General features: G+C 33.8%; 2 protein-coding genes across 2 annotated transcripts; one reads left to right on the top strand and one right to left on the bottom strand.

The window, feature by feature from the left end:
- Positions 1-4,113: 4,113 nt before the first annotated feature.
- On the top strand, positions 4,114-5,202 carry LOC129909536 (protein arginine N-methyltransferase 1-like). Its single transcript, XM_055986611.1, has one exon. It carries the CDS (start codon positions 4,114-4,116, stop codon positions 5,200-5,202), a length of 1,089 nt encoding a protein of 362 aa, XP_055842586.1.
- A 3,734-nt stretch (positions 5,203-8,936) lies between these two features.
- On the bottom strand, positions 8,937-9,921 carry LOC129908883 (ubiquitin-conjugating enzyme E2 G2). The gene is made up of 5 exons (XM_055985700.1): positions 9,687-9,921; positions 9,525-9,606; positions 9,344-9,462; positions 9,142-9,282; positions 8,937-9,079 (listed from the first exon to the last, which is right to left on the bottom strand). The coding sequence occupies exons 1-5, from the start codon at positions 9,727-9,729 to the stop codon at positions 8,961-8,963; spliced, it is 504 nt and encodes a 167-aa protein (XP_055841675.1). The 5' UTR covers positions 9,730-9,921; the 3' UTR covers positions 8,937-8,960.
- Positions 9,922-14,613: the final 4,692 nt, after the last annotated feature.

Below are 14,613 nucleotides of genomic sequence, written 5' to 3'. Positions count from 1 at the left end.
ACACCACATAAAAACATAACCTCGAAAACAGCCATAATGACGTTTTTCGTCATTTTCTAACGGTAATATTTCAAAAACAGAGGCCAATAAATATTTTCTGACTTCAAATTTGAGTTCAGCACATTACATATAGAAAATTATATTTTGGTTCTTGTGTAAACTACTTGGCATCGAGTTCACAACAAGAGAAGTCACATTTTTTTCAAACTCAGTTTTTCCAAACGGAAAATTTAAAACAATGATGCAGAAAGCTTAGTTTTTGGTTCCAAAAACAATTTTTGTAGTTTTTTTTTTCAAAAACAAATAGCGCTAAAGAAATAATAGCTGCGTTCCTTTGGAAATTTTTATCTACTGCTTAGTACTTAAAGCTGCTTTGAACTACTTTTTCAGTATAGCAAAAGTAGTTCAAAGTAGTTTTAAGTACTAAGCAGTAGATAAATATTTCCAAAGGAACGCAGCTAATAATTTTGTAAATCTCCCACTACTTGCAAAACGAACTACAATAATAAATCTGTTATTTTCAAATTTAAATTAAGAGTTGTGTTTACAAATAAAACGCTGCGTAGTTTAAAATTCATTATTTTTGCTTCTAGTGATCACACAAAAAACTGGATCAAAACTGTATGGCACGCCGAAGGCACCTCAAATAAACATTTTTTTAAACGGCAGGAGGCTCTAAAACGGTTCGGCATCCTTGCCCTAGTACCTTGTTTGTATATCTCTCTTTCATTTTAAAAAAAGTATTCGATTCAAAAAGCTTGAACAAGACCAAGCTTTCAATTTTCACAAAATTTTAAAAACAAATACATTCAAACAATATTTTATATCCTTTCTGTAAGGTAGCTCTTCGATCACATAGTTACTGTCATTTTGCGAAAAAAAAGCTCTTTTGACAAACAATTGAAACTTCAAATACAGTCGATTACCTATAAGTTAAATTTGTTTACCGCTTTTAATGAAACCGACTGCAGCAAAAAGATTTAATAAATTCCTCTTAGTCGAATTTCCCTCTAACTCGAACCAATTTTCGTGTCCTGTGACAATTTGACTTAGATGGAGTTGACTGTCTCCAGTTTTGAGAAAAATGCAAAAAATTCCAAAAAAGTCATAAAAATCCAAACAATATGCAGTCACAGCCCAAAACTGGAGGGTGACCGGGCCAAACGGACTTGAAATTCGGATTCAGTGTGCCTAAAAACATATAGAAAGATAGGTCTGGTTCCTGGTACATGACATTTTTTTTATTTTGTGCGCCGGTGTTATTTTTCGTGATGAGTGTCAACTTAGTGCATAATTTGCCGTTATTTAGTCGTTAATTAGTTGTGGTAATTTTGATATTGTCGTTCATTGTTTTCATATATATTTTTGATGTTTCGCTAACTTGATATCAACTTAGCGAAACAACAACTCTTAATAAAGGTCTTTTTGAACATTTGAGTATGTCATAATTTGCTGTTAATTAGTCGTTAATTAGTTGTGATAATTTCGATTTTGCAGCTCCATAATTTCATAAGGAAATGTGTTGTTTCGCTAACTTGATATCAACTTAGCGAAACACCATCTCTAAATTATGCTCTAAAAGGTTTTTTTGAAAAACTGAGTATGAGGGAATTTGCCGCTAATTTGTCGTTAATTAGTTGTACCAATTTAAATTTTGTCACTCACTGTTTTCATTCAAATTTTTGATATTTTCCAAATTTGACACGAATTTATCAATTCGCTTAAAAAGTGACTTAGACTTAACGTACCAAAGCGTGGCTTATACCAAAATTTGTCATTCGAGACCCTCGATTTAGTTGTGCCATTTTCAATTTTGTCGCTCACTGTTTTCAATCAAATTGAGTGTTGTTCCGCTAACTTGACACGAATTTACCAAGTTTCGCTTAAAAAGTGGCTTAGACCTAACGCATCAAAGGGTGGCTTACACCTGAATTTGCCGTTCGGGACCCGCTCGATTTAGTTGTGCCAATTTCAATTTTGTCACTCACTGTTTTCATTTAAATTTTTGACATTTTCCAAATTTGACACGAATTTATCAATTCGCTTAAAAAGTGAGTTAGACTTAACGTACCAAAGCATGGCTTATACCAAAATTTGTCATTCGAGACCCTCGAATTAGTTGTGCCATTTTCAATTTTGTCGCTCACTGTTTTCATTCAAATTGAGTGTTGTTCCGCTAACTTGACACGAATTTACCAAGTTTCGCGGCTTACACCTGAATTTGCCGTTCGGACCCTCGATTTAGTTGTGCCAATTTCAATTTTGTCGCTCACTGTTTTCATTTCAAGTTTCGCTAACTTGACGTGTCAACTTAGCGAGGCACCCTCCAAAAAGTGGCTTAAACTTAACGCATCAAAGCGTGGCTTATACCAAGTAAATTTTGGTATAAGCCAAGCTTTGATGAGTTAGGTTTAAGCCACTTTTTAAGCGAAAATTGGTAAATTCTTGTCAAATTTGGAAAATGTCGAATATTTGAAGGAAAACAGTTAGCGACAAAATTGAAAATGGCACAACTAATTCGAGGGTCTCGAACGACAAATTTTGGTATAAGCCATGCTTTGGTACGTTAAGTCTAAGTCACTTTTTAAGCGAATTGATAAATTCGTGTCAAATTTGGAAAATGTCAAAAATTTGAATGAAAACAGTAGGTGTGTTTTTTATTACCACCGGTCTTAACTGGACAAAAAAAACGCCTCGGGGCTTAACATGAAATCTTGGCAGCACTGTATATTGAATGTTCCGAAAACAGCAGACACAACAAAAATTTAGAGTTGTCATATTTTTCGCTTTCGTTATTTTCTTGTATTTTTCATGTATGTTTTACAAAGAGATACAAAAATGTATGCTAGCAAAACTATTTTAATACATTTTGTCCTTCCAAACGTGAGTTTTCACGTTTTTAAACAAATTCTAAACAATTTATGAAAAAATTAGTTTGGTAGCACAGATTTAAAACTCTTCAAAAAGTTAAGCCCAGAGAAATCTCCGGGCTAAACAACTAAGCCCAAGGGGCTAAGGTGTTGTTGTATTTAACATGTAAATTGCTTAGCCCATACTGCGTTTTTTTTGTCCAGTTAAGACCGGTTGTAATAAAAAACATACCTAGTGAGTGACAAAATTTAAATTGGTACAACTAATTAACGACAAATTAGCGGCAAATTCCCTCATACTCAGTTTTTCAAAAAAACCTTTTTTAGAGATGGTGTTTCGCTAAGTTGATATCAAGTTAGCGAAAACAATGAACGACAAAATCAAAATTACCACAACTAATTAACGGCTAAATAACGGCAAATTATGCACCTAGTCCTGTTTGGATCGGTGAATGTTGTTTCGCTAAGTTGACACTCATTTTTTCGTGTATAAACTGTACTCTCAACTTTGTCAGCAAAGCACAGTTATTTCTTCAATTTGCATATTACAGTGTACCAAAACTTGTAAGAATAAATCAAAGAGTGGTGTAATTATTTCCCAACCCAAGTGGGAAATAACTACAATTTTAAAAGTAAATTTCTTACCCACTTTAAAGTGCAATAAAATTCTCTTTCGCTGTGAGAATTTATTTCACTTAAAAAAATGGAAAAGTGGAGCAAATTCCCCCTTTTTTTTTTTAATTAAATAAGCTATGACAATTCGATAGGCTCTTGGCAACTAATGCCGGGAGATAATTTATTTTTCTGTTTATCAATACATGTAAATTATAAAAAAACGCTATAAATTTTTAATCTTTTAAAAGGTTATAGAAATAGACTGCTGTCAGTCTATTAATTGTATAAATTAAAACTATATTTTTATTTCAGTAAAAAAAATCCTCATGTGTGGTTTTTAATGTTCACCAACCTTAAGGAGTTCTCCTTGCAGAACAAAAAGCGACTACAATACGTTATACTTATATCGTATATTATATTGCTCACACAAAAATATTCATCGACTTGGCATCACTAATTTGTATTGTTTTGACTTTTTGCCTCGTCGAGTAGACAGTTCACAGTTCATCAAATAAACGAGACATCACAAAACCAAAAAGAAGTTTTTTCGTTTTTAATTTAAATTCTATTCAATTTCTTTTAAAATTAATTGCGTTTTCAATTAATGCTGTAAATATTAACATCAATTATGAATAATTGCAATAAAAAGGATAAAGTGTCAGCTGTAGATCGTATGACTTCCAAAGACTTTCAACTCGATTCATATGCTCATTTGGATATCTTTGGCCATCTAATCAAGGATACTGTGCGAACAAACAGTTTCAAGGAAGTAATATACCGCAACAAGCATCTGTTTAAGGGCAAAACTGTTCTTGATATTGGATGTGGTATTGGTTTACTATCTTTATTCGCTGCTAAAGCTGGCGCTGCCAAAGTTATTGCTGTCGATTGTTCTAAAGCAGTATTTTATGCCCGGCAAATTGTTGCGGATAATAAGTTTAATGGAATTATTAAGGTTATACATGGAAGAATCCAAGATGTTGATTTGCAAGTTAGTCTGAATTCTATAGATATTATTATATCTGATTGGATGGGCTATTGCCTATTCTATCAGTCTATCTTAGATGCAATCATATTCGCTCGCGATAAATGGTTGAAACCGGGTGGTTTGATATTCCCCGACAAAGCCAAACTGCATATATCTGCTATCGAAGACCAGTTTCGAAAGAACGACAAAATAAACTGGTGGCGGAATGTGCACGGCTTTAACATGAAAGCCATTCGAAAATTTGCACTCTGCGAACCAAGGTTTTGCTCCGTCGAAGCTGACCAAGTTGTGACATCGTCGCATCTTCTGAAAGAAATCGATCTCAACACTTTGACAGTGAAAGATCTGACATTTCTAACACCGTTTCTAATAGAATGTAAACGAAATGGCCACATAGATGGCATAATGACATACTTCAATGTTATTTTCTCGAAATCTCATACCAAATTTGGCTTCAATACAGCCCCTTGGTCCCCGCCGACTCACTGGATGCAATCCATTTTTTACTTTGACGAACCCATTAGCATACAAAATGGACAGACATTCTTTGGAGCATTTGCATTGAAGCCAATTGCTGGAAATATGGATCACATAGATATTTGCATTGAAATACTAACTGGAGAGCCATTGCAAATTGTTGGTGATATCAAATGCACATTGAAACGTCGTACCTTGATAACAAATACTGTTCCTACTCCTAAAAAAGTTGACAAAAAGAAGAAGACATAAAAGATACCTATTAAGACTAAATACGTTAAGTGAAATGGATGGTATTTTGCATTTACTTGTTTTGTTGTTGAAGTAAAGAAGAATAGCACGGATATTATTGATACAAGTAGCTGTGAATAAATATAAAATTCTTATTTATTGTTTTTGGATTTTTATTTATAACAAATGTTACTTTTTGTTTTCTTTGAATTGAAAAAAAATAAAAATAAAACTTTCTATCGAAGATGGTTAATATGTTTTTTTTCATTTTCTAGTTATTACAAAATATTATGAGATGGATTTGGAATTATTCAAACCTTTTCCCTCGGAATTTATTGGTAAACGATTTTTTGTTCCCTGTAAATAAATTCCAAGGGAGGTTCACGATCGTATAAAAAAATTCCGATATAAAAAGCGAAAAAAATGCAAAATTTCCTGCTATTCGATTCACGTGAATCAAACGATTTTTTTTCCTTTATCAGGTCAAACTGGCTTTGAAAACCCTCTAAATTTTGAAAGCAAAGCGTTGTTTTCGTCTGTTTAATAAATTCTAAAGAAAAAAATAAAGTGCATTAGTTTCATTTTACCCCCATTCAAACGCTTCTTATTTTAGACATTCACGTGAATCGAATAGTAGAATAGGGCCGTTAAACTTTTTGATTGGGAGGCCTTCTCCCGAACGCATTTCCTCGAGAGTTTAATGTTTTTAGAGATAACTTATACAACCGACAATGGATATCTATGGTTATTTTACCAATTATTACACTGCCAATTATTACACTGCACCAAAAATCAATTGGGTAATTTATAGATAAATTGACATGGATCTACATATTTTGTAAAACAATTATCGTTGAAATTACAGCGTTTTCGTTCAAATTACAATATAATAGTTTATTTCAACGATATTCGTTAATCCTTACTACTGGTACATGTCTATCGTTTATCTTTCTATTTCGTTTAGCCAACTCGCTTTTCTCAAGAATTCTTGTTCCTGACTGAATGCTGCAGCTATATATTATTCCGGCTGCACAGATTTGTCTAATGTCTACATTCTTCATAGAACCGGGGTTTTTGTTTTGTGTTTCACTGGGTACTGTAGTATATTTATTAAACTGTTGTATAGACATTTTTAAGATTTTGTTGCTCCGAAAAAGAGCCGCTTGAGTAGCTGAAAATTTTAAAGAAGGAAAAAGAAGCAAGGGGCATATTTGGTAGTAGTAGTATTTTGTCCCAAACTTTTGTTTTTTTTTTTATTTGAGTGCACAGTTTCTTTTAAATTATTAGAAGTATCACTTCATACCTACATTTTAAATAAAATTGGTCCTTTCGTTTTCGAGAAAATTGCAATATGTACTTTCAAATTTTTTAAATTGTAGATATGCGTTCTGATATAAGATAATAGAAAAAAAAAACGAGCTTGGAAATAAATTAACGATGATCTATACGAAAATTGTCGCACGATATCCCATTAAGGAGCAAAGTCTATCTAATAACAACTCCCAAACATTTTTGTGTGCTTGTTATTAATTTTCAAAAAATGGAAGGAACCTTTAATTTACCGTGGAATTCGAATCGCTAAGCAAAAATGTTCTTTTTCATGACAACTATAACTACTCTTACCTTAGAAAGTAAATAAATAACCCCATCCCCTTCTCCCTTATTCATTTTCATTTGTGATGTTAAGATAGTTTTGACTAAAGCATTTCGAATTGAATGCAATACATGGAATGTAGGCGCATCACCAAACCAAATTTGTATTTTGTATTTGTATTTGTATTTGAATAATTTTTACATGATACAATAAGATTTACATCTTTTGCTAGTATCTAGAGATGCTTACCAAGTGTTTAAAATTAACAGTTATTTAATTATGATCAAAAAGAAAAATATAAATATGTATAATAAAAATATAAATATAAATTATGTACAATTCAATATGAACATATGAGAAATGAAAAATTTATAGTTAAAAAGAGAGAAAATTATAAAAGCTAATTTTGATTTGAAAGGTATACGAAAAACTTCTTCCTAAAAATGGTTGGTGAGGTAATTCGCTGCATATCGAATGGAAGACCATTCCACAATCGTATAGCAGCTACAAAAAAAGATCGCTCCGCAACGGTATATGCAAAACGCGGCAGAATCAATCGCAAGCCTCTCTGTGACTGGGCATATTGAAGAAATTCCTCCAGATACTCCGGACATTTTTTATTAATAATGTTGTGAAGATTTATGACACTGCGAAACTGAAGATATTTGTCAAGGCTCAGTCCGCACAAAGTAAACTGAATGTTAGATACGCTAACAAATCTTGGGATGTTGTGGATGAAGCGCAAACAATCATTAAATGCAATATTAAGCTTACGCTTGCATTCAAAATCTAATGCTGGATAGACAGAGCAGTTAAAGGTAAAAAAGGGCAAGAGAAGGCTTTTCACAAGATGTTGCTTTAATGCAGGATTCAGAATACGTGATGACGATCTTAAAGAGCGAAGACCAAAATAAATTCGTCTGATAGATTCCGAAACCGCATCACAACAAGTTAATCTATCATTAATTACAAAGCCTAAATACTTTACTTTATTAACATATTCAATTACTTGCCTGTTCAAAATTATTTTTGGGAACCCAGAAAGATTAACTTTACCTCGACAACAAACCATACTTAACGTTTTCGAGGGATTAAGGTTTAACTTATTAAGGTCAGCCCATTTTTGTATATTAAGTAGGTCTTCATTAATTTCAGCAACACAGTCTGCCATCGAACCCATTTCACGAAAAGAATAAATTAAAAGCAACGGTTCTCTTTTGAAGTAGCTGGTAGCCAAAATTGATTGTGACAAGTACCCTAATGATGGCGCGATCCTGTCACTCAAACAATGACTATAAAATTTTATGAGTGCTAAGTTTCTGACGTCATACTTTTCGTCAATTTTTTCGTTGCATTCAGCCTTATTGTTACAACTATCAATCGATAGTTGAGAAAAACTGAAAACTGGTCAACTTTTTGATGGAATTTTGTAATTAAATTTCATTTAATAACGGTTAGGACCATTCTCTGCTTTCAAAACTTTTCTTAATTAAATAATAAGATATCGAAATTAAAATTTGTATCAATTATCGATTGATAGTTGCAAATCGCAATAAGGCTCATTATCAATTTTTCAACTTAACTGACTCTTTAAGTTGTTTGACGTGTACCTTTCATGGCTAATCGAAAATTTTTTTTAGAGGCTCTGATCTGATTGGTCAAAGCCATGTCACCTAACCTGACCAATCAAAGCTTCTTAAAATTCAGAATTTAGGTTCAGGTGGTCTGCATTAAAATCGGGCGTCTAGTCAGGGCCAATTTGATGTGAGGATTCTTAGTCTGGGGGAAAAAAAATAATTAAAATCCATACAAAAAGTACCCTTTATCGATTTCAGTGCCATTTTTTTTTTTTTATTTAACAAGTTTTCATTTTCATCATCATTATCATTGATTTCCCTAAAATAAAGTACAAATATACTTAAAAAGTGTTAATGAAGAGTTTTTAATATGCAAGGTGTTACGATCCGATACTTTATATTTTTTTTTTAGTTTAAATTACTTCCTTTTACTATTTTCTTACAGAAAAAATAGAAACGAATTTTATACCAGAATTTCTGTATTAAGCTGCTGCAACTAAGAATATAATAATATATAAATTTGTATAAACCTATCAGAACACGCCAACTAAATTCCCAAAGAGAAAATATTTATAGTAATTTAATTTTTGTTTTTTTTATTTATTAATTTATGTTGGAAGTCCCAAAGACTTTCGAACTAATCGTCTTGCAATCTCAGTAAATTTATCTCTATGCTCTCGCCACATAATTGATGCATCAACATTTGCACCTGATTCATCATTTGGTTCTGTAAAATTATATTTTAATGTTTTTTTGTTGATGCTGTGATGCAATATCTAAAAGACTTACCGGCTAACATGGATACAACACTAAGTAAAATTTTCTCAACACTCTGGACAGGACTCCAACGTTCTGCAGAGAGTTCGTATCCCATCGGATCGTCACCGGGTGCATGAAGAATAGATATACATACTCGTCCATCTGGAAAGACTAAACAATCAAAAGTTTCAATGTTTTTTGTGGAGGATTCTTGAATGCATTTTTTGCTTACTGTTCGGATGAAACATTTCGCATGTGAATTTCATTTTTGGAGGGCTTAGCGGATAGTCTGGGGGAAATACCAATTTGGCTGGAAATACACCGCCTTCAAAGCAGGTGCCTTCTGGTCCGCTGTAATTTATCGAAATTTAGAGAGTGCACTTGTACTAAAGAAAGTTAAGACAAAAACTTACGCTATCAGAGCTTCCCATTCAAAAATATTATCTTCACTTATAGGTCCAGCTACAATACCTTCTGGTGGATCTTGTGTTAGCTCTAATGCATAGTAATTGAATTTAATACAAAAATAATATGATAATTAGGGCAGGAATAGAGTACAAATAAATTATACACACGTTTGTATTCAGCCATCAATCTTCTGAGTGCAGAGCCAGCCATTTTGATATTGTGCCTTCAATGCAGTGGTGTTTTTTTTTTTATTGTGTATTTGAAATGATTTAAGTTTGTACTTGAGATAATTTTATGTTTTCGAATTAAAATTGATGAATTTTGATTATAAAACGCAAATAAAAAAAAAGGAATTGTTATCGTCACTAAAAAATTTATGAATGACTGACTAAACGTCAAAAATAAGACAGCGATTAGGCGTGTTCATGTTCGGAGGATGTATTCTGTGCCATCAAAACGAGGTTTGTACAAAAGATCCGTTTGATTAGAATTTTAAAATTATTAAGTACATCACAATTATTGAGAATTAATTTACTTTTATGTATTTTTGTTGAATTATGAGAGATTATTCTCAATTTTTGAAATAGAATGCAATGAAATAGGAACTAAAACCTGCTGCTTTAAAACCTTAAAATTCAAAAAACCAGAAAAAATAAAGCATTATCATTTGAAATAATAATGGTCAAAACAGACGTGCAGTTTTTTCCCTGCAGCAAAATAAAATAACACGGGTTCTTATATTAGCTGCGTTCCTTTGGAAATATTTATCTACTGCTTAGTACTTAAAGCTGCTTTGAACTACTTTTTCAGTATAGCAAAAGTAGTTCAAAGTAGTTTTAAGTACTAAGATAAATATTTGCAAAGGAACGCAGCTATTGGTAGTTGACGCAATCTACCATTCAAAAATTCAAATAACGTTCGTTTTGATTTTCTTAAAATGGAAGAACTAATTGAATTTATAAAAAAAATAACATAACCATCTTGTTTTGTTTTATAAATTCAATTATTTCTTCCATTTTAACCGCTTATAATCCATTTTTATCGTTTTCTTAGAAAAAAAAAAAAAAATAGATATCAAGGCCATCAATTTTTTTTTGACAGAAATCGGCATCAATAATTTAAAAATTGGTGCACGTGTATTTTGGGTGCAGATGTGCCCACATCTGTTTTAGCCATAACGTGATGATTATTTAATAACCGTTTTATCATGCCGTCTTAAGGAATGACCACGCCTTAAAGGCTTGGCCACACCGAAGGGTACATGCGGTAGCGGTACAGGTAATTGTATGAAAAAAATTCCACATCTGAACGTTGATGTGTCAGTTTGGAATTTTTTTCATACAATTACCCGTACCGCTACCGCATGTACCCTTCGGTGTGGCCAAGCCTTAAGGCTTGGCCACACCGGAGGGTATGCGGTAGAGGTACGGGTAGCGGTAACGATATTTGTATGAAAAAAATTCCACATCTGAACGTTGATATGTCAGTTTGGAATTTTTTTCATACAAGTACCGTTACCTCTACCCGTACCGCTACCGCATACCCTCCGGTGTGGCCAAGCCTTTAAGGCTTGGCCACACCGAAGGGTACATGCGGTAGCGGTACGGGTAATTGTATGAAAAAAATTCCACATCTGAACGTTGATATGTCAGTTTGAAATTTATTTCATACAATTACCCGTACCACTCCCGCATGTACCCTCCGGTGTGGCCAAGCCTTTAAGGCTTGGCCACACCGGAGGGTACGCGGTAGAGGTACAGGTAACGGTACGGGTATTTGTATGGAAAAAATTTCAAACTGACACATCAACGTTCGGGTGTGGAATTTTTTTAATACAAATATCGTTGCCGCTACCCGTACCGCTACCGCGTACCCTCCGGTGTGGCCAAGCCTTTAAAAGGTATGCTGTAGCGGTACTGGTAATTGTATGAAAAAAATTTAACATTTTTGATAGTTGGCGTTCCGGTTTGAAATTTTTTTTCATACAAGTACCCGTACCGTACCGCCTTTCCGGTGTGGTCTTTCCTTTAAAGGCTTGGCCACACCGGAGGGTATGCGGTAGCGGTACGGGTAGGGGTAACGGTACTTGTATGAAAAAAATTCCAAACTGACATATCAACGTTCAGATGTTGAATTTTTTTCATACAAATATCGTTACCACTACCCGTACCGCTACCGCATACCCTCCGCATACCGGAGGGTATGCGGTAGCGGTACGGGTAGAGGTAACGGTACTTGTATGAAAAAAATTCCAAACTGACATATCAACGTTCAGATGTGGAATTTTTTTCATACAAATATCGTTACCGCTACCCGTACCTCTACCGCATACCCTCCGGTGTGGCCAAGCCTTTAAGGCTTGGCCACACCGGAGGGTACGCGGTAGAGGTACAGGTAACGGTACGGGTATTTGTATGGAAAAAATTCCAAACTGACACATCAACGTTCGGGTGTGGAGTTTTTTTAATACAAATATCGTTGCCGCTACCCGTACCGCTACCGCGTACCCTCCGGTGTGGCCAAGCCTTTAAGGCTTGGCCACACCGAAGGGTACATGCGGTAGCGGTACAGGTAATTGTATGAAAAAAATTCCACATCTGAACGTTGATGTGTCAGTTTGGAATTTTTTTCATACAAATACCCGTACCGCTACCGCATGTACCCTTCGGTGTGGCCAAGCCTTTACTCAGTATAAAGGCTTGGCCACACCGGAGGGTATGCGGTAGAGGTACGGGTAGCGGTAACGATATTTGTATGAAAAAAATTCCACATCTGAACGTTGATATGTCAGTTTGGATTTTTTTTCATACAAGTACCGTTACCTCTACCCGTACCGCTACCGCATACCCTCCGGTGTGGCCAAGCCTTAAAATATAGCTCGATCTGAAGGGCCCAACCCATAGAATCCGTTGCGTCCGTTCCGTCGAAGTTTTCAACTGACAGTTCGATTAAATACACACGTTCTTCTGGGAAGCGACCCATAAGCTACGGATCGGACGGAGGCCGACGGAAGAAGAAGCCCAACTTTCTACTTTTTCATCCGTCGTATCCTTTGGCATACATATGTCAACATATATTGGTTGTCAAGAATAGATCCGTTCAATTTTCTGCTTCTGAGTGCACACTGTGGGGAGTTTCAGGACTAAGAACTGTGTTCTTTTTTTCTCCTATTTTATGAATTGTGAACTTTTATTGTTTATTTGTGAAGAAATTAATAAAAGTAACATTTAATGATATATATAATAATATATTAGGTGTGTTTTTTTGTTTATCTATATAGATTTTGTTCAAAAAAACGACATCGAGATTTTTGAAATCAAAACAATTTACGTGTTAAAAACAACAAAAACTTTATCTGTATAGAATTTTGAAAAATCCAGATAATTATCCAGATTTTACTTTCTCTCGATAAAAACAGTAGTGCCAAGGTACTTTATTTGTTGTGTTCATACAAAAATATCTGAAAATATTAACAAAAAAAAAAAAAAAGCGGACAAAACGAGGTTTGAAAAAAACTCTCATAGAAAAAATAATCAAAAATTTGTTTGACATGGTTGCATTGAAATGTTAATATCTCGAGATATACGCAATGTACTTTTCAGATAAAAGTCTTAAATGGATCCTGATAAGATTGTTGAACAGATATGTATATAAAATTACCAAAGTTTTTTCGAAAAATTAGAAATAAAAATAAAAAAGTTTTCACATTTGATTTTTAAAAAATCGAAAAAAAATTTAATATGGCTACCTTCAAACGCTTATAACACAAGAACGACGCAACTAATGTTAATGGTCATGGTCTTAAAATGTAGCTAAGAATATACAGATAATTTTTGGTTTTAAACAATTTTTTTGAATCCAACATGGATGCCATCCCTACAAACAATTTTGCTCTTATAGCTTTATAGAAGCAACGGTAGCATCTATAAAGCTTTATAGAAGCAAAATTGTTAGTTGGGATGGCCATATGAAAATTTTTGTTTGCATCCAACATGGATGTAATGGCCTTCCCACTTCGGAGTTAAAATAAAAAAAAACAAAAGCAACATTTTTGACAGACAGCTGCCAAAGTATATGTACTGTGGTGCCAAATGTTTGCATGGATTTCAAAAATCCCGATGTCGTTTTTTTGCACAAAATCTATATAGATAAACAAAAAAAACACACCTATTATCAATTGAATATCTTAATTCTGTTGTAAAGTTCAATTTTACAATGCCAAAATCATACCTAAAACTGATAATCTGTTATTAAAAACAATAACTGAAGAGCAAGTACCTACATGAAATCTATTCGCGCATTTTATTTTATTAAAAACAAGAACGACGATAATAGTTAACAATTTTTTGCATCAGAACTTTATTGGTGCACATAGCAATAAAATATCGAACACACCTTGGAATTTGAAGCGAGCTGTCAAAAAGCAATCCGTCATACGACGTATTCTATGGGTCACCCCCTTTATGTCCCATCTTTCAACTTCAACAGCTTGATTGACGCAACGAACGCAACGGATTCTATGGGTTTGGGCCTTGAGTACCAGGCTTAAGGGATTTTCAAGGGCGTAATTATGCCCGTCGAGATACGTATCCGCTAATTTTCTCATTCTCACTTCTTTGTCGAAGTTAAAAGGTTTTCTATTCCAATAGTTATATTTTCGCAAAACTACAGCATTTTAATTTGAATCAAACAAGAATTAATAACCGTTTGTACCTTTGTTGCACAGATTTATCCTTTGAATCAACAGTTTTGATTCTACTAGTCCGGAATAGGTTTTTGATGGGGGTCAAAGCTTCTTTTTTTTTTTAATATGAAAGAAGAAGATGGCTCTTGCCCTAAAATTACAGAAAACCTTATGCCTAATAGTCCAAAATTAGCTGCTCAAAAGCTTAATGTTAAGTAACAGACTTACTTACTACAATTAAATCATGTTAAAAAGTTTGCTCTTTAGGTAGGTATAAGAATGTAACCATGTTCCCCTTAAATATCAAAATTCATAGTCTATTCAGGCTGTGATTTTTATAGGAGCCTGTATTAATGGACCAACATTTTGCGTCTTAGTAAGGGTATGACAGCATCTAACTGATGAGCCCA

The sequence above is a fragment of the Episyrphus balteatus genome, chromosome 2 (genome assembly GCF_945859705.1).
Source record: "Episyrphus balteatus chromosome 2, idEpiBalt1.1, whole genome shotgun sequence".
Taxonomy (NCBI): Eukaryota; Metazoa; Arthropoda; class Insecta; order Diptera; family Syrphidae; genus Episyrphus; species Episyrphus balteatus.
This window is presented reverse-complemented; position numbering and strand designations above follow the sequence as displayed.

Coding starts and splice junctions, on each gene's coding strand:
- LOC129909536 (XM_055986611.1), top strand. CDS start 4,114: ATGAATAATTGCAATAAAAAGGATAAAGTGTCAGCTGTAGATCGTATG.
- LOC129908883 (XM_055985700.1), bottom strand. CDS start 9,729: ATGGCTGGCTCTGCACTCAGAAGATTGATGGCTGAATACAAAC. Junction 9,607..9,686: donor ATTGATGGCTGAATACAAAC/GTGTGTATAATT, acceptor ACTATGCATTAG/AGCTAACACAAGATCCACCA. Junction 9,463..9,524: donor GAATGGGAAGCTCTGATAGC/GTAAGTTTTTGT, acceptor GATAAATTACAG/CGGACCAGAAGGCACCTGCT.